Genomic DNA, 19,219 nt, shown 5'->3' with positions numbered 1-19,219 from the left:
TGCATAAATGGAGGACAATGATAAGCTGTAAGGTTAAATTTTGCAGAAAGCTAAGTTTTACACATGCTTGGTTCATTTTATATAAAGCGGTTTGTGAAAATGACATTAGTAATAAAAAGGGGTTGTCCAAGTTTTATTGTTGTTGGACACCCCGTCCACGGCAAACCACAGCACACGGCTGGACCTATATTCCAAAACAGGGCACACCTTGCTCACTCACTCACAAGGAGAACACAAGCAACCCATGCTAGTTGTTGTGATCGAACCGTAGTTCGTCCATGACCGTGGACATGGCTATTCGAATAGTTTTACCTCTGCAGAGTTGTACACTTTACCCACAAGCTGAGTTCGACAACATTCCACCTCCGTGGAAGCGCGACTTAACAAAGCTATTACCCACCACATCATCATCACACTAACCGCCTACGGGAGCTAACCAGGGGTTCATGACCTTTAGCTAGGCCTCCAACTGGGTCACCAAGCCTGCACCGCCCGCACCTGCTCCATGGTTCCCCGCTGCACACCTACCTCCAGACGATAGTAGACTAGCTGGAGGATTTAGATTAAGCCCTACCCATACAGGGTCGAGTGGTTGTACTGTATAGACTAGGTAGGATATCACATCAACTCGGTCCTTAAACGAGCCAAGGCAAATATCTCCATATGGAGCCTGCCACACGGGCAGCACTCCTCCCGAAGCCTGTCTCACCGACAGCGCTCCGACTCCCTAGGCATTCCCGAAGGAACCTTGATTTGCCCCAACTCTAACCCCAACTCAGGTATTATCATTATCATCCAACAAGGTTTTACCCAACTATAACCCACACAACACCAACACAAAGTTTTACACCTTTGAAAAGCTAGATATGATTAAGCATGAAGTAGCAGTAAAGATTATCGTCCTAAGCATGCTAATAACAAGGTAATCGCCTGAGCTTAAGTAAATGTACTAAGGCGGGATCCTAAGTTTACCAAGATTTAGCATATAGGGTAAATAAAAGAAGGTTGGCTAAGCTACAATAGGTCATAACCAGTTCAACAGTTTAAAATATGCTAACTAATAATACTTCATGCAGTAAAACGGCTGCTACGGGTCATGTTGATAAAACTGGGTTCAATATGATCAAAGAGAAACAGATTGAGACTTACCTTCGTTGAAGTCCTCGAGTGGGTCCTGCTCGAGCTCCTGGGTTCTTGGCACCACCCCCTCCTCCTCCTCAAAGAACTCTCCGGCTTCTAAACGCGACAAACAACCAAGCAAACATACAATTAAAAACAAATAAAATATAAATAAATTTGAAATAAATATGAAAATGGTATGAATAGATAGAGCTTGAATTTAGAAGAATATCAGTGGAAGAATCGTCGAAATCGGAGTTTAAAACGGAAGAGTTATGGGCTTTGGAAGTCGATCGATGGATTAATTCAGGAAAAAAGAAAAAGGAAGAATATTCCACCAAAAATCTGGTTTTCTGGAAAAAGAGGAAGAGCACTATGCATTTTGGGCTCTGCTACTGCGCTGGGCTTGATGATTGGGTCGGCCTGTTGGCCGAAGTGGCCCACGTCGGCCCGGCGGGGAAACTGACAGCCGTGCTAACAGCGTTAGCCAGCTGGGCCTGCCTATCGGATTAAGTGAGAGCAAGAGGGGTGACGGGAGAGAAACGGCGGGGAGACGACGCCGTGGCCGGTTCGGCTAGCCGACTTGGAGACGGCGGCGGCTCGCCGGAAGCCTCACCGGAAAGGCTCTCCCGGTCGCCGTTCTCGACGGCGAATACACCGGGAGAGTGAGGCAGGCGTGGGGATTCAGTTTTGGGTGTAGCTCGGGTTGGGGTGGTAGCGTAGATGGTCGTCGGCTTGCGGCTATAGCGGCGGTTCGGTGAGCTCGGTGTGGAGCTCGGTGAGGGCATGGGAGGGAGAGAGAAGTGAGGGGAGGGGTGGAGGTGCTCGGTGTGGCTCTGGGCGGCCAATAATGGTGGTGTTTGGTAGCTCGGTCGAGAAGATCACCGGGGAGGTAATCTCAGTGGAGAGTGAGAGTAGTGAGAGTGGGAGAGGATGGAAGAGAGAGAGAGAGAGGGGGGAGAGAGATAGGGGAGCTTGCCTCAAGGAGCTTGGGTGGGCGTGGTGAAGCAGGGCAGAGCTCGAGCGAGGCTATTTATAAGTGGGGAAGGGGCGGGAGCTCGCCGGTGAGAGGACGACGGCAAGGACGGCTCGGCGCGCTTGGTACAGGCGGCGTAATTGCGGCCGTAGCCGAGTGACTCGGCTCTGGCAACCCCGTACGCGCGTGTGCGGGTGTGTTGGCGCGGAGAAAGGGGGCCAAGGGGCGAGCGGACGACACAGCGAGGTTGGAGGCGTTCACCGATGGTACAGTCGGGATGTGACAAGCTAGGGCAGAGGGAGGGAAAGAGGACGGCACGGCGGCATGGCGTGAGGTAGAGGGGGGTCACCTGCGCGCGACGGCTGGGCGAGCTCCAACGCACGCGCGCGTACGTCGCGAGGAAGGAGAAGGAGGTCGCTCGGGCCGGGTTGGCGTTGTAGAAGGAGAGGGAGAGGGAGCTAGGTGGGCCAGAGGAAAAAAAAAAGGAGGCAGAGCAAGGGGAGAAAAAGAGGGCCAGGCCGGAAGGACAGCAGTGGGCCGGCCGGTGGAGGAAAAAGAAAAAGGAAAGAAGAATGGGCCAGCTTGGGAAGGGAATGGGGAGATTGAGCTCAAAGAAGAGTTTTGGACTTGATATAAGATTTTGAGAAGGTTTGAAAAGTTTTGAAAGGATTTGTTTGAAAGAATTTTGAAATCCGGTTTCGCCAAAACTGAGATGTTACACTTAGCTTGTCTTTAGCAAATAACCACTATTTCACGGTCTCTAGCAGCAAAGAAAAAAAAATTGATGTATTCTGGTAAAAAGACCACATTATTAAGTGTCCTGTGGCAAAATTTGACTTAATAATTCAGGTTGTCGTCCGTCTTCCTTCTAGTTTTATAAGTATAAAGGTGCATTTCATTGGACAATTTATTGTTATTTTTGTGCAAGGAATGGCCTTTTCTGTTGATTAGTTCTGCTCAGTGATGTTTTCCCTCTTCTGATGAAAAGCAAGACTGAAGGTAATATGGCTGCCTTGCCATTGGCCACCGCCGAAGTATGTGATGGTAATTCTGAGTTGATTATGAATGGTGAGCTTCGTGCCCTCCAGCCTATCTTCTGTATCTAGGGAAGGCGGCATGTTTTCGCTAACCCTGTTGTGACATTGAAGATCTTCAAGGACAATGTTCTGCTCCACGAGTTCCTCGAGGAGAAAGGTCATGGCAGGGTCCTGGTTGTTTGTGGTGGTGGAAGCATGCGCTGCGCCGTTTTGGGTGGCAACCTTGCCCAAATGGCGCAGAACAATGGTTGGGCCAGGATTGTGGTCAATGGATGCATCAGGGATGTCGATGAGATCAACGGCTGTGACATTAGTGTCCGAGCACTGAATCGCACCCCATGCAGTCAAACAAGAAGAAAGTCGATGAGAAGCGTGTCCCTGTGACCATTGCAGGAACCGGAATTTGCGACGGCGAATGACTCTATGTCGATATCGATGGCATTCTTCTCTCAAGGTCGGAATTAACCATATAGACCTTACCTGCAGTATCTCTCACAATAACAGGAGTGGTTATGTTGTTTGTTTCAGTGTAAGTCGCAAACATACAAATGTAAGATGAAGACCTGTATGCAATACCAGCGGTAAATACTGTAGAAATTGCGTACACAAATTTCACATTTCGAACAATCAATAACTAACGAGCACATTGCACTCTAATTCATGAACAGTTCTATGATTTTTCGCATAACAATTATTTTTTAGGGAAACCACATGGCAATCATCAATTAACTACCAAGCACAACACAATCAGAATGCACGATCATATAACACATTCTAGTAGAATAGGCACCGTTACTATTCCAAGTTGATGAGGAAACGTTGTTCCAAGAGCACTACGGCACAATCCCTGTCGAAGCACACTGACCGTTATTCCCATTTCACTGTTGCTGCTGCTACTGCTACTGCTACATCCCCTAGCAGTTGATCTGCTCGTTGATGAAGGAGTTGGTGATGGTTGGCGATGGGGGCAGGGCTCGAGAGGGGGCTAGCCGCTAGCAGCAGGCGGGGAAGACATCCGTCTCGAATGCTCGAAGGGCCCATTGCATCGAGCAGGTCTGTCTGCTCGGTCAGAGCAAGGCCAATGGAATCTCCCGGAGCAGGTTGCCAAACTCTTTTGGGAGGGTACTGACCTCAAAATCAAGAGTAAACGTGACCTACATATCAAACACCAATCACCATCCATCGCCCCACTGCAAATCACCAAAAGCATCAATCTTGCTTCTGCTGTATCACCAGAATCTCCAGATGACATTGCAAGTTTAACTTGGATGGCTCCTGCTCATATACCTATTGGGATCGGGTGGATGGGGATTCGTTGCGAGGGACACTGCAGGTGATGTGGTGGTGCTTGGAGCAACAGGGAACGTTCCATTTTGTCAGTCTGCTCTCCAGGCTGCCGAAGCACAAGCCTATTCACAGGCAGGCTGTCAGGAAATCAGTGGCGCTTGGGATGGGCAATATCATCCATCTTTGAATCAGACGCTGCAGCGTTTGTGAAGCTGACGGATCATTGCAAGCATCAGTCTTTCGGTCACGGTCAAGGTCAACCCGCGTGAGCATTGATTCCACATCTGGCAGGGTACTGCCTTCCAAATCAAGAGTAAACGTGACCTACTTACCACCTACTGTACACGTACATGTCACGCGGCGGCACCAATTACAATATGAATAGCACCAGCTAGCTAGCTAGCGGCATGTAGGAGTACTTACCAAACATCAATCACCACCCTTCCATCACCCCACTGCAAAGCAACCGGCAGCCGGCATGGCAACGCGCTCGGTGAGCTTGTTGCTGTTGCTGCTGCTATCGGCCCCCATGTCCATCTCGACACTCGTGGCCGCAGAAGCCAACGACGAGGCCGCGCTGCTGGCCTTCAAGGCCACCGCGGTCAGTGGCGGCTCTGACGACAATCCGCTTGCTTCCTGGAACCGTACCACCGCCGGCGGGTTCTGCAGCTGGGAGGGAGTGACGTGCGAGCGCAGGCACCGGCGAGTGGTAGCGCTGAGCCTGTCGTCCCACGGGCTCAACGGCATCCTCTCGCCGGTCGTTGGCAACCTATCATTCCTGAGGGTTCTTGACCTGAGCTTCAACGGGTTCATCGGGGAAATCCCCGCGAGCATCGGACGCCTTCGCCGCCTCCAGGCCCTCAATTTGAGCTACAATGCCTTGTCTGGTGAGCTCCCCGCCAACCTGACCTCAAGCACTAGTTTAACGATCATGGCCCTCCGATTCAACCAGCTCCGCGGGCTCGTGCCCTCCAAGCTTGGATCCAAACTGATACGGCTCAGGTTTCTCGACTTGGAGAACAACAACTTCACCGGTGTCATCCCTGCGTCACTATCCAACTTGTCATCACTGAGTACCCTAAACCTCTCGCACAACCAGCTCGAGGGCACCATCCCTCTTGGCCTCTCGCACAACCAGCTCGACGGCATCCTAGGCCTCCGGGTCCTCCACCTCGGCTTTAACAGGCTCTCCAGCGGTCTCTCCTTGAAGCACAAGAGAGGTAGGTTTTCTGAGAGAGCTAGGCGGAATGCCGGTCCCCTCGCTTCCCTCTCCCCTTGGTAACTCCGCTGTCCTCTCCATCTTCCATCCCACCTAGAATCTGTGCGATTCTCTCCAAGAACCCAACTCCCCTTTACCTACTCTCACCCCCCCCCCCATGCGTTAATCCTCTTGCTTTTGCCCATTTCTGGACATCCTTGCTCCCACCATGGAAGACACCATCGATGGAATCGATGGAAACCACTCTGACCCACCACTTCTCCTTCCTGATCCGCATCAACCCCCTCCCATCAGCGCAAGCACTCCACCACCAGCATCGGTTCCTCAATCCTCTTGTCGGATCGCTCTACCAGATCTGTCGTCCTCCTTCACAGCATTGAACCTTTCTGCTCCTCGTCAATTGCAGCTCATAGAAGCTCCGCTCAAAGAAGTCCCAATAAAAGAGACAGGTTTCAACTTGCTGCTAAAGGTTGCCGACCCACTTGGTCTGGTTCGAAAGATCCCTCTGCAAGCAGTTAGAGCAGATCTCGCCCGTGCTTGGAGGAACAGCTATTATGATATTTCTCAGGTCAAGCCAAATCTGTTCATGGCGCATTTTAAGGATATGCGGAGCATGCACTTTGCTTGGGCCAGACAGCCATGGAATATTGGTAGAGAAACTCTGTTAATAGAGTGGGTTGATATCAGAAAACCAATGTCGGCCTACAAGTTTGATACTTTGTATGTCTCTGTGAAGCTGTTTGGTGTACCAATCTCTCACAGAACAATGGAGCTGCTTCACCGTATGCTAAAAGAAATCGGCCAGCCCTCAGATCTGGACCCCACATCCGAAGCTATGCTTATCAGAGATGAAGAAAGTATTACCGCTAGAGCAAAGATAAAGGTGAAGGACAAAGCCACTGACAGAGTTCTGTTGAAGCTACCATCGGAGGAGATATTAACAGTGTATGTGCATTATGAAAAAATCACAAAAATATGTAACTTCTGTGCTGCCCTGTTTCATAATGTCAAGGATTGTCCAGCCAGAAATGAAATGTTACTCAAACAACAGATAGAGGGCCCGGAACAAGATCCTTTGCCTTTTGTGATATTTGGTACTTGGATGACCAAAGTGTCTGACATACCTATTGAGGCAAAAAAGACTCCAGAAATTCAGACATCTAATATCTTGTTGCAAAGATTCCAAAAGCATTTTTCTTTACATCAAGAAAGTTCTGCCAATCATGAAGATAACAGAGTGCAGGGATCACAAGGCTTAGCTCAAACAGCAGCACAAGCAATCCAGAGAATTAATTCAGTTCGGCAGAAGGAGCAGAGAACAGAGCAAGTGCAGCAGGGAGATCAGGGAATCGTTCAACAGGGGATCCATCAATATCAGATAGTAGATGGCCTTGTCCACACAATGGAGATGGACACAAACAAACAAGTGGAAATGCCTAGTGACAAGAAAGGTTCTAAGCAGAAAAGGAAGGAAAAATTTCAAGACAAAACAGTATTAGCATCAGCTCTGCAAACAGGGAGAAGCAATCCCATGGGGCACATATCAGGCTCACATTCTCAGCCTTTCCACCATTCACCTGAAGCTATCATGCAAAGCACAAATATACAAGGCTCTAAGTACTACCCTCACCAGGTTATTTCTTCTATCCCTAACAACGCAGCCACAACTATACAGAGCACTTTACCCATCCAGAGTCTTTTGCCCACACAAGGCCCCATTGTTTCTCGCCCACTTCCAGATGATGGCCATGTCAACCGTCTGTCAGGTCTTGTGCTGCCGGGACAAGCTTCCCCCCACCACTCCAATACTGATTCTTCCTGCTTAGGCCATGCTCCTCATATGAATCCGCACCAAATCAATTCAGTCTCTGGTACATCTCAGTCAGTCCATGGCTCTGAGCGCCCTCCGCTGCGCCATTTCAAGTCTCCGTCTTCGGCCAGGAATCCGTCGGGTGATGGGTCTATCAAAGATCTTCACTGCCCAGGCTCGGATCTCAGGCGGGGCCTTTCTTCAGCCCCATCGCCGTCAGCTCATCGCTCCTCCTCTCACCTTCTTGGTCGTCGTTCCCCGCCGTGGGACAGATTGGAGGGGGATAGAGGTAGACCTCGACCTAGGCGCAATGGGTGGGACCAGAGGCCTCTCTTTGGCGAGGGAGATGCTGATGCTATTCATGCGAGGCTTTCTACAGGTGCCTATGGTGCTGCAACTCAAGCCCATCTTTCTGGTTTCCAACCAAACGATTCAAGAACCAATGTGATGTCTGCTACTGTTAATCAAGCTCGAAGCATGGGCCAAGACTCTGCTGCCCACGGTACAGATCACAGTCATAGTGTGCCTCCACCTCAATCCCCAGCTCACAGTGCATCTCATCTGGCTCCGGCGCCGGCCTCAAGGGCGCCGGGGACGCCATGAGTCTATTGAGCTGGAACTGCCGAGGCTCGGGCGGGAGCCTTAGCAGTTCAACTATGCGACATCTCGCCCGCCTTATCTCTTCTACTAATGCGCAGGTATCTTTTATTTCTGAAACTAGAAAGGTTAGAATTTCTAAATCTCAGTTGCTTAACTCGTTTCCTATCATTGATTGTTGCATAGTTCCAGCTCAAAGGAATTCTGGGGGCCTTTGGTTGATGTGGAAGGATGATATGGACCTTTTGGTGGTTGACTCTAGTCAGAACCTGATATTAGCTACCTGTAAATATAAACCTAATGCTCAGAGCCTTAACTTAGTTTGTGTGTATGGTGACCCTCACCACCGTAGTAATGAGCAGATCTGGCAATCTGTGTCTCATTTTGTTTTGTCTGCTCCTGATACCCCTGTCTTTTGTATGGGTGACTTCAACAATATCATGTTTGCTAATGAAAAATGTGGTCCTAGGAAAGCTAATGTTAATCGTATGAATGTTTTCTGTTCTTTCGTTAAACAATGTGGCTTCTTTGATTTGGGTTACAATGGTCCTGCTTACACTTGGAGTAATAAAAGGTTTAATTCTATTCCCACTTTTGAACGTTTAGATCGTTGTTTTGGTAATGCTGAATGGTGTTCTATTTTCCCTTCAACTGCTGTGTATCATCTTCCCATGCTTTACAGTGATCACTCCCCTATTTTAGCTGTTCTCCAATCCAATGCTCCAAAGCCTAGGAAAAGATTCAGATTTGAAAATTGGTGGCTCATGGAGGATGAGTTTCAACAGATAGCCTCTGCAAGTTGGCAACGCTCATATGCTCTGAACTTTCATAATAAGACAAGAAATTTAGCCTCTGACCTTAAGATATGGAGGAAAAAGAAAAAGCCCCTGCAAGAACAGCTAGCACACATAGAGAGCACTTTAGCAGAGATGCAAGCAAAACATCCGGCTGTACAAGATCATAAAGTGCAATTGGATCTCCTTACACAACACCAGATCATTCTAGATAAGCAGGCTGAATATCATAGGCAAAGGGTGCATAAATCTTGGGCCGCAGATGGTGATAGGAATACTCATTTCTTTCAGCAGGCAATCCTGAAGAGAGCAAGGAAAAATAAAATCAGCTTCATTTTGGATGAGCATGGAAGAATGACATCCACACCTCAGGAGATAGCTCATGTCTTCCAGAGATATTTTGTTGATTTATTCTCCTCCCAACTAAATGTAGTTCAGCTGCAGCAGCTACAAGTGCAAGGTAATAACTCAAATGTGACTATAACTGATGATTTTACATTGTCTATTCCAGATGAGCAGGAGATTCTCACCTTGCTCAAACAAATGAAAAGAGATGCAGCCCCAGGTCCAGATGGATATAATGTGGCCTTCTACAGAGCAGCATGGGACTGGATAAAGAAGGATGTGGTCAATTTCATCTCACAGTTCTATAATTCGGGTCAGTTCCCTCCTGCACTCAATGACACTCTAATTGTTCTCATTCCTAAGAAAAATACTCCTGCTATCCCTCAAGACTACAGGCCTATTAGTCTCTGCAATGTCATATATAAATTAACTGTCAAAACCCTTGCTGAAAGAGTTAAAAACCATCTTCCTGGTTACATTCATAGCTCCCAACATGCTTTTATCCAAGGTAGACATATTTCTAATAATGTTATACTTGCTCAGGAAATAGCTCATTCCTTTAGTCTTAGTAATTGGAACCAAAAAGGTTTCATGCTTAAAATTGATCTAGCTAAAGCCTTTGATAGAATTGAATGGCCTTTCATTTTACAAGCCCTGAAACGTCAAGGATTTCATAGTCATTTCATTGAGCTGATACATGCCTGCATATTCTCTCCCACTTTTTCTATTATGATCAATGGTCAGGCTCATGGGAGTTTTAGGTCCTATCGAGGCATTCGCCAAGGTTGCCCTCTTTCACCATACCTGTTCGTTATTGCTATCAATGATCTTTCTATTTGTCTGCAGCAAGCTCTTCAGCAAAATCATCTAACTGGCATCTCCCTGGGGCCCAACTGTCCCCCAATCCATTCGTTGCTTTTTGCAGACGATCTCATCATCTGTGGTGCTGCTCATATTCAAGAGGCGGCAGCTATAAGGAATTTTCTCCACCATTTCTGCAGTCTCTCAGGTCAGACTCCCAACTGGAATAAATCTTCTATTCTTTTCAGTAAAAAAGTTTCTCCTGCTACTCAAGCTGCGATCCGGGCCATCTTTCCTGTCCCTATGGTCTCCCATACCACCTTTCACCTTGGTCACCCTTTGCTTCTAACTCACAAAGATAGGAATAAAGCTTATGAGTTTATTTATCAAAAGTTCAAAAACAAACTCACCACGGTCAAAGCCAATAAACTCTCTCATGCTGGCAGGCTCACTTACATTAACTCTGTCTTTGCCTCCATTCCCATTTACTACATGACCAATGTCCTCTTCTCCAAAGCTTTCATGGCCAAGATCAATACCATTGTGAGGCGTTTTTGGTGGTCTGGTGTGCAAGAAGGAGAGTCCAGCAACCCTATTCCTTACAGAGCCTGGGTTGATCTTTGCCAACCAAAAAATAGGGGAGGCCTAGGTATTAGAAACCTTGAGCATGTCAACCGTAGCCTCATCATTAGATCTGCCTGGATGATTGCTTACAACCAAGATCCTCATCTCTCTTCCGTCATCAAAGCTAAATACTTTCCCTTTAACTCTTTCTGGACTGCGCCTTCTCATGGGGCAAAATCAGTCTTCTGGTCTTCCATTATGCAGGTCAAAAATGAGCTCACTTCAAATTGCTTCTACCAGATTTTGCAAGGTAACTCCAATATTTGGTCTCAGCCTTGGTGTCCTATATGGAATAACATGCATGCATACTTAACCTTAAGCACTCAGGGTGAGCAAATACCAAACATTGTCTCTGACTTGTGGCTTCCAAATTCTAAAAGGTGGGATGAGGAAAAAATTACTCACTTCTTTGGGCAACAAGCTGCTCAATCTATTTTGCAGGTTCCAGTTTCTCAACATGAAGGTGAGGACATTCTATGCTGGAAACCAGTGGCATCGGGTATTTGCACAGCCAAGGAGGCTTATAGGCACCTTGCAGGTCAACATTTTCAGCCCATTCCACAACAAGGAGAGAGATCCCTACCAATTCCTATACTAACATTGCTGAATCAGATCTGGAAAGATGGATTAATGCAGCCAAGAGTCAAAACTTTTGCCTGGAGATTATTGAGGCAAGCCATAGCCACAGGTGAGAGAGCTGGAAGATATTCCTCTCACATAGATGAAAATTGTAAAAGGTGTGGCATTCGAGAAAATGATCATCACTTGTTTTTCACTTGTGTTTTTGCAAGAGCTGTTTGGTTCTCAGCTGACCCCCCTTTAAGATCTGATGTTTTACCAGAAGATGATACTGGGATTCATTCTCCTATCATTTTTTTGTTTCAAACTGGTGTTCATAAAGTTCACATCCATAAAGTTTTTACAACTCTGTGGTTCATTTGGAAAGCTAGAAATGATCATAGGTTCAATTCGAAAGTTTGGACAGTTCAGCAAGTTCACCATTTAACCAATGCCACCGTCCAAGCTTTTAACCCTTTTGCAGGTACACAGCATAATAATCAATGCATACAGGAGCAAGAGAACAGCACTGCACTCATTAAGCATTCCCATGGTGTACAAGACCATGTAGAAGCACAGGTTATAGTACAACGTGTTCAGATTGGAGGAGCAGCCAATGCACATCAAGATGATATCTCCAGATCAGTGCAACACATACAGGAGGGGGAACAAGGTCCACAACAACTTCAAAGGCAACTAAATATTTCAGGTATGCAAAGTAATTTGAGGTCTTTACTCCCAGGTCCAAGGTGCTACGCTGATGCCGCCATCCTCCCAGATACGCAAATAACTGAACCTCGAAAGGCAGGTCTGGGACTTTTCATTCGCAACACAGCTCCAAATTCATCTTTTGCAGGTATATTCATCACGGCACAGATCTTTCAAGCTCATGGACCTTTGATGGCCGAAGCACAAGCTGTCAGTCTTGCAGCAAAAGTGGTGAAGTCTCTAGGCCTCAACCAAGTGACTTATATTTCAGATAATCAAACTTTGGTGACAGCCCTGCACAAAGGCGATATCATTACAACGCCGGGTCACTGGAACTTGCGACCAATTCTTGCTGAGTTCTTTAACAACAATAGAGAAATTCTATTCGAAGCTAGAAAGATTCGAAGAGAACTTAACAAGATGGCTCACAGCCTGACCCGAAAAGCTTGGAATCAACCTGACAGGACATCCTGTTCTTTCATGTGTAACAATCTCTTTCATGATCAACAATGTCCAGTACTCGAGGCATTGCAATCTTCTTCCTGGGGTGACTTTCACCTTTGTAGAATTACTTGTGTTTAATTGAAGTTCCGCTTTTTATCAAAAAAAAAAAAAAAACAGGCTCTCCAGCGAGCCCCCTGTCTCACTCTACAACTTGTCTTCTTTGGAAACGTTACTAATTCAATACAACATGCTCCATGGAAGCATTCCTGCAGACATCGGAAGCAGGTTCCGCAGCATGCAGTTTCTTAGCTTTGCTGGCAACAAGTTCACCGGAACCATCCCTTCTTCGCTCTCCAACCTCACTACTCTCCAAGTACTCGACATCTCTAGAAATAAGCTCAGTGGATATGTGCCTGGCACACTTGGTAGATTACGAGCTCTACAACGTCTATACCTGTACGACAACTTGCTAGAAGCAGACGACCGCGAGGGGTGGGAATTCATCACTTCACTATCAAACTGTAGCCAGCTCCAACGTTTCGAAATCGGTATCAACGCCGGTTTCACTGGGCAGCTGCCAAGTTCAATAGCGAATCTCTCAACAACCCTACAAGACCTTCTGTTGAGTCAAACTGGGATCACGGGAAGCATCCCCTCAGATATCAGCAATCTGGTCGGCCTCCAAGCCCTCACTTTCGGGGATACATCCATATCCGGATTGATTCCAGAGAGCATCGGCAAGCTGGGAAATTTGGCTGTGCTATATTTGTACAACACTTGCTTGTCAGGCCTCATACCTTCATCCATCGGAAATCTCTCAAACTTGAATACCCTTGATGCACACAATTGCAACCTGGAGGGACCGATTCCAGCAAGCATAGCGAAGCTAAAGAATCTGTTATCTCTTGATTTGTCAATGAACAGCCTGAACGGTCCAATTCCTAAAGACATTTTCAAACTACCAGTCCTTTCTACTTACTTAGACTTATCACACAATTCACTATCGGGACCCCTTCCATCTGAAGTTGGTAGCTTGGGAAACCTAAACAACCTTGTTTTATCTGGAAACCAGTTGTCTGGTGAGATACCTGATAATATTGGGCACTGCACCGTGCTGCAAGTACTTTGGTTGGACAATAACTCATTTGAGGGAAGCATACCTAAATCTCTGAATGATATAAAGGGTCTCACTGAGCTAAAGTTGTCCATGAATAACTTGTCTGGTACAATTCCGGATACCATTGGTAGTATCCGCAACCTGCAACAATTGTATCTGGCACACAACAATTTGTCTGGGCCGATACCAGTGATACTGCAGAATTTGACATCACTATCGGAATTGGATCTGTCCTTCAACAATCTGCAAGGGGAAGTGCCAAAAGAGGGAATATTCAGAAATTTGGCTAACTTTTCAATCACTGGAAATAATGAGCTTTGTGGTGGAATACCTCAGCTTCATTTAGCTCCATGCCACACGAATTCCATGAAAAATAACAGAAAAGGATGGTTAAAGTCTCTTACAATAGCTCTGGCAACAATTGGTGCACTCTTGTTCTTAGCTTTTGTTATTGTCCTCATTCAGCTGAACTATAAGAAACTTAAACGAAGGCAGAAGAACCCATTCCTACCACCAGTAATTGAGGAACACTATAGAAGAGTTTCTTACCATACATTAGCAAATGGAACCAATGGATTTTCAGAAGCTAATTTGCTTGGTGAAGGAAGCTTTGGGGCGGTATATAAATGCACTTTTCAAGATCAGGGAATAATTGCTGCTGTGAAGGTTTTTAACCTTGAACAATCTGGATCTACTAGAAGTTTTGTGGCTGAATGTGAGGCACTGAGAAGAGTGCGTCACCGTTGTCTCATAAAGATCATCACATGCTGCTCAAGCATCAATTACCAAGGTCAAGAGTTCAAGGCCCTGGTTTTTGAGTTCATGCCCAAAGGTACCTTAAATGGTTGGCTTCATCCACAATCTGGCATGCCCACTCTAAGCAATACTCTCAGCCTAGCACAAAGGCTAGATATTGCCGTCGATATTATGGATGCTTTGGAGTATCTTCATAATCATTGTGAGCCACCAATTATTCATTGTGATATAAAGCCAAGCAACATCCTTCTTGCAGAAGACATGAGTGCCCGAGTTGGAGACTTTGGCATATCAAGAATTCTTCCAGAAACTGCAAGTAGAGCACTGCAGAATTCAAATAGCACAATTGGAATAAGAGGCTCCATAGGTTATGTTGCCCCAGGTAACTGAAATTGTTGTGTTTTAGTATTTGTTCGTTATGTCATTCCTAGCTTATAAACATGGCAAGCTAATAAATACAATTTTTTTGCTCAAATATAGAGTATGGTGAAGGTTCTTCCGTCTCAACTCTCGGTGATGTTTATAGCCTCGGGATATTGTTGCTTGAGATGTTTACAGGAAGGAGCCCAACAGATGATACGTTCAGAGGTTCCTTGGATCTGCACAAGTTTTCAGAAGATGCTCTTCCAGAGAGAATTTGGGAGATAGCCGATATGACAATGTGGCTGCACACAGGCGCCTTTAACAGCACTACAAGATGTAGAATTGAGAATTGTTTGGTTTCTGTCATTGCTCTCGGAATATCATGCTCAAAGAAACAACCTAGGGAGCGTACACTCATACGGGATGCGGCCACTGAAATGCATGCTATCAGAGATTCATACCTCAATCTTGCCAGATCTCTTATGGTGGAACATGGAGTGGACACAACTCTGCAGTAATTTGTAACAATTAAGAAGTAAAGCTGAAAATGGGCAAGAAGACTGCAGATGATACTTAACATAAATAACTGGATATGTGTATAACGCTGCAGTTCTATCATTTTTCTCTTAACAACATGCAATTGTTTACATCGAATATACGACTATAGAGAGCGTTTAGTAAATGTGTCAACAGTCCAGAGTGTCACCAGTTGTGAGTGTGCCACCTTTTCTAGAGAATTGTCAATAAGATGTATGAGTCAATATCATATCCTTCCTTTCTCAATAATCTACATTTCTTTACATCAAATGTATGCAAGTCTAAAGGATGTTTTGTAAATGTGTCAAACATAGAGAGTTTTACCAGTAGTTAGTATGCCTTTTTTATACAGAATTGTCAATAAGATGTACGAGTCAAAATCCTACCCTATGAAAGCTGAAAAGTTCCGAACTCCCACGCTAATCCAGATCCCATGAACTAATTAATGCAGTAGACATTCAGAACAGCAATGAGCAAACAAGTGGTGGGGCATGATCTTTGGATAATCGACGCTATAGGTGGTTGTTAGCATATTTTCTCAGAGCTATATTTCTCTAAAATAACATCAGAAAATTTAACACGAGAAGAAATTTAACCATGGGTAAAAAATTGAAGCTCCACAATAGCACTAGAACAGTGGCCATACTGTATGAAAAAGTAATCAGCTTCTTACACATTCTCTAGATTCCGGGATTCAGTTATCCAAATGATGCCCAGTTTTGTATTAGCATTCCCAAAGCAGTGCGACTGCAAAAATTCTACCCTCCAGAATCATTCAACTCCCTATCATGACTGAACTCTACATTAAAATGACACCTTTTCCCCTCATTTTGCGGAATCATTTATTCTTTATTCTGATTTCCTTCTGAGATGACAACATGCTGAACAAAAATACTTCATCGTCAACTGACTTGACCAGGTTTCAATAAATCAACACTTTCAGGAATAGGAAGAGGAAAAAATTGGAAGTGAACAGTAACCTAAACTGAGACTCGGTGCACACTTTTTTCATTCTTAAGCCACTGACATCTGGACCCATTGAATGGGCTAACCCATGCATCAGTGAAGGGCATGTTATAACCCATGGGATCAGTCAATCTGTCATGGATGGTGCTGTTGAAGCAGCTTCAAAATTCTTCCAACTATCAAGTGAGACAAAAGAGTTTGCATCCAACGACCTCCGAAAATATAGTATTAGCATGTCAAGGGCGTTCCTAAAGCATTATGGCCATCCACAGGGCAAAACAGCTTTTTCAAAATTTCCTACTACAAACCTGAACTACAAAAATTAGTTGTGCATGTTTATAAGAATTGAAATGACTCCTTTTTGTTTACTGAAACGAGGGAAGACATGGGAAAATATGCTGTCAAAGCAAAGAGGGTGGCTTTGCAACTGATTGGGCAAGGAAAATACTAGAAGGCCTAGGATTGGGCAAGGAAAATACTAGAAGGCCTAGGATTGGGCAAGGAAAATACTAGAAGGCCTAGGATTGGGCAAGGAATACCTGCATTAAAAATTATCAGAAGGTGCTATGAGTACTCCACTTTCTGATTACGGGTTCCTTACCATCTTGGTCACAAGATGTCGGGGCCTTGAAGTTGCTGACCGCAACAGCAACAACTGGAAAGACTGTTGTTCACCGTGCCATTCTGAATCCTGAAGAAGCAAGGCTATCCGTAGGTAGCATTCGTGGTTTTGCAATACATGAGAAGGTCGCCTGTGCCAAGGAGCTTGTGGATGAGCAAAATCCCCAGAAGTACAAAGAGAGCAGCTTTAGTGACTTCCTCAACCATCTCACGGCTAATATGGACAACAAGCACAGGAACTTTCTTGAAAGCATAAGAATGTAAGGTCTAAAGATAGGGTTTAATATTTCACTACAAGTCCAGAAGTAGGTAACACGACGAGCTGTGTCTACAATAGTTTTTCTCTATTTATTTCAGAGTTCAGACCAATGCTGCAAGTGTAATACTTACGTCTTCTGCATTTGTTGCTTTAATATAGAGGTACTAACCAGTTGTTTGCTGCATGTTGTTTTTCTCTTTCATCCCACTGCATCATATGGGTCTGTCACAGGTTAAAAAAAACCAAGTTAGAAATTTATCCAGTAGGGTGTATTGTTACTCATGTAAGGCCAAACTTTCATATGAAAAAGATACCACTTTTTATGAATGCACACAGAATTCAATGATAGCAGTAGAAGCAGTGTTACCTGGACACCCGTGTGTAAATTTTTTTTGCTGAATTAGACATCCCGAATCCATGTCAGGTTCCGAGTTGTATTTCACATGTTCAAATTTTCTTTGCCGAATCAAACACCTAAATCCGAGTCAGATTCCAACACCCGTGTCTGTATCCAGGTAACACTGTGTATATGTATGAATTCAGGACTTTTGGGGTTCTGGATTACCAGTGTTATATGCAAGCATGGAGATGCATGCAATTAAATTTCCAGCTAACCCATAGGAGAACATCAAAAGAAAGACATCACTCTGCAGAGTTGCAACAAAAATAAACAATCAGATCTGAAGGTTGGGCAAGACACTCCACATGGTTGCCAGCTTAATGTTTCTTAGGGTAGATTGCCAGTAACTTATAGGAAGAGATGAACAGAAAGAGGAGCCTTCCACACAGCAAACATTCAGAACAGCAACGAGCAAGTATGCTGGTGGGGCATTATCCTGGAATAACCAAAGCCACATGTGGCATATTTCAATCAGCATAGCTATGCTTCTCTCGGACAGCATCAGAACAATGTAATACATCAAGCAGTTTTACCTTAGATGTCAAAATTAAAAGGTCCACAATAGTTCTAAGCAGTGGCCATACCGTATTAACAAGTCAACAAAAGCTTATTATAGCAACTCAACAGACCATCTATAATACACCATCCATATCCACATATGAATTGCCATCTATAAAAATTCTCCCTCCATATTACTTCACCACTCAAACAGCACATCCATATTTCTCCAACAGCACATCCATTACACATTCTAAAGATTCCAGAATGCAAATGATGCAGAAACTTACTGCTTGCATCCCAGAAAGCAGTACAGCTGCAAGAGACAAGAATGTCTCCCCTCCAGGCAAACTCAGTTCAGAGATATAAGAAGCCAAGAAAAATTACCCTAGAGTAAATTATGAACCTACAAACACAAAAGACAATGACAAGCATGCAACAAGAACCATAATTACTCCAGAAATTTCACATTCACTTATGTTCCAGATTTCGGTCATATACTTTTTGACGTCAATAACTAACCACGAAGCACAAGTGCAATCGCAGGAAGAACATCATATAACAGAAATGAGAACAATGGATCGGGCACCATTACTATTCCCGATCCATGAGGGGACATTGTTCCAGAAGCACCATAATTTATATCGCAACCCAACTACAAACAGACCATTGATTTCATTTCACTGCAACTACTAACTTACCAGATAAACTAAGCCACAACTACCAACACCACCCAACCACTACTAATAGTACCAGAGGCAACCTAAGACGAGGTGAACTTGGTGACGGCCTTGGTGCCCTCGGAGACGGCGTGCTTGGCGAGCTCCCCTGGGAGGACGAGGCGGACGGAGGTCTGGATCTCGCGGGAGGTGATGGTGGGCTTCTTGTTGTAGCGAGCAAGCTTGGCGGCCTCCGCGGCGAGCTTCTCGAAGATGTCATTGATGAAGGAGTTCATGATGGACATGGCCTTGGAGGAGATCCCGATGTCCGGGTGCACCTGCTTCAGCACCTTGAAGATGTAGATCTTGTATGTCTCCACGCTCTTCTTCGCCTTCTTCTTCCCTTTCTTGTCGCCGCCCTCCTTACCGGCGGACTTGCCCGCCGGGAGCCGCTTCTCCGCCTTGGGCTTCTTCCCCGCCGGGGCCTTCTCCGCCTTCTCTGCAGCGGGCTCCTCCTCCGCGGGCTTCTTTGCCGCCGGCTTCTTCTCCGCCTTGGGCGCCATGGGTGCGGTGCGGCTTGGGCTCGATGTGAGGTTTCACTCGGTCGGGTTTGGATCGCTGTGTGAAGGGAAGAGCAGAGGGATGCGGTGTGTTTATAGAGTAGGAGCGGCGGGCGCTGATTGGTGCGAGGGTAGTAGCCGCGGATCACTGACGTGGAGGGTTG

The 19,219-nt window shown here is 45.6% G+C and overlaps 3 protein-coding genes, 1 long non-coding RNA gene and 1 pseudogene across 4 annotated transcripts; 3 read left to right on the top strand and 2 right to left on the bottom strand.

Annotated features, from left to right (window-relative positions):
• The first annotated feature begins 3,099 nt into the window (after positions 1–3,099).
• On the top strand, positions 3,100–3,605 carry LOC133889922 (putative 4-hydroxy-4-methyl-2-oxoglutarate aldolase 2; annotated as a pseudogene).
• A 1,109-nt stretch (positions 3,606–4,714) lies between these two features.
• Positions 4,715–16,524, top strand: LOC133889270 (probable LRR receptor-like serine/threonine-protein kinase At3g47570). Its single transcript, XM_062329815.1, has 3 exons — positions 4,715–5,604; positions 12,497–14,574; positions 14,673–16,524. The coding sequence occupies exons 1-3, from the start codon at positions 4,898–4,900 to the stop codon at positions 15,071–15,073; spliced, it is 3,186 nt and encodes a 1,061-aa protein (XP_062185799.1). The 5' UTR covers positions 4,715–4,897; the 3' UTR covers positions 15,074–16,524.
• On the top strand, positions 10,645–12,468 carry LOC133889797 (uncharacterized). Its single transcript, XM_062330309.1, has 2 exons — positions 10,645–11,876; positions 12,024–12,468. Exons 1-2 carry the CDS (start codon positions 10,688–10,690, stop codon positions 12,455–12,457), a joined length of 1,623 nt encoding a protein of 540 aa, XP_062186293.1. The 5' UTR covers positions 10,645–10,687; the 3' UTR covers positions 12,458–12,468.
• Positions 14,811–17,276, bottom strand: LOC133890109 (uncharacterized). Its single transcript, XR_009904025.1, has 3 exons — positions 16,660–17,276; positions 15,017–15,064; positions 14,811–14,882 (listed from the first exon to the last, which is right to left on the bottom strand). It is a non-coding gene; the product is annotated as an uncharacterized LOC133890109 (long non-coding RNA).
• Positions 17,277–18,277: 1,001 nt separating this feature from the next.
• Positions 18,278–19,134, bottom strand: LOC133890018 (histone H2B.1). Its single transcript, XM_062330485.1, has one exon. The coding sequence runs from the start codon at positions 19,056–19,058 to the stop codon at positions 18,600–18,602; it is 459 nt and encodes a 152-aa protein (XP_062186469.1). The 5' UTR covers positions 19,059–19,134; the 3' UTR covers positions 18,278–18,599.
• Between the last annotated feature and the right edge of the window lie 85 nt (positions 19,135–19,219).

This window comes from Phragmites australis, chromosome 1 (genome assembly GCF_958298935.1).
Source record: "Phragmites australis chromosome 1, lpPhrAust1.1, whole genome shotgun sequence".
Lineage (NCBI taxonomy): Eukaryota > Viridiplantae > Streptophyta > Magnoliopsida > Poales > Poaceae > Phragmites > Phragmites australis.
Note: the sequence above shows the minus strand (reverse complement) of the source record. Positions and strands in the feature narration are given on the sequence as shown.

Bases quoted from the DNA above. Each gene is read 5' to 3' on its own strand.
- LOC133890018 (XM_062330485.1), bottom strand. From the start codon at position 19,058: ATGGCGCCCAAGGCGGAGAAGAAGCCGGCGGCAAAGAAGCCCGCGGAG.
- LOC133889797 (XM_062330309.1), top strand. From the start codon at position 10,688: ATGATTGCTTACAACCAAGATCCTCATCTCTCTTCCGTCATCAAAGCT. The intron at 11,877-12,023 runs GTATGCAAAGTA...CATCTTTTGCAG, and splicing joins AAGGCAACTAAATATTTCAG to GTATATTCATCACGGCACAG.
- LOC133889270 (XM_062329815.1), top strand. From the start codon at position 4,898: ATGGCAACGCGCTCGGTGAGCTTGTTGCTGTTGCTGCTGCTATCGGCC. The intron at 5,605-12,496 runs GCTCTCCAGCGG...AAAAAAAAACAG, and splicing joins CTCCACCTCGGCTTTAACAG to GCTCTCCAGCGAGCCCCCTG. The intron at 14,575-14,672 runs GTAACTGAAATT...GCTCAAATATAG, and splicing joins CATAGGTTATGTTGCCCCAG to AGTATGGTGAAGGTTCTTCC.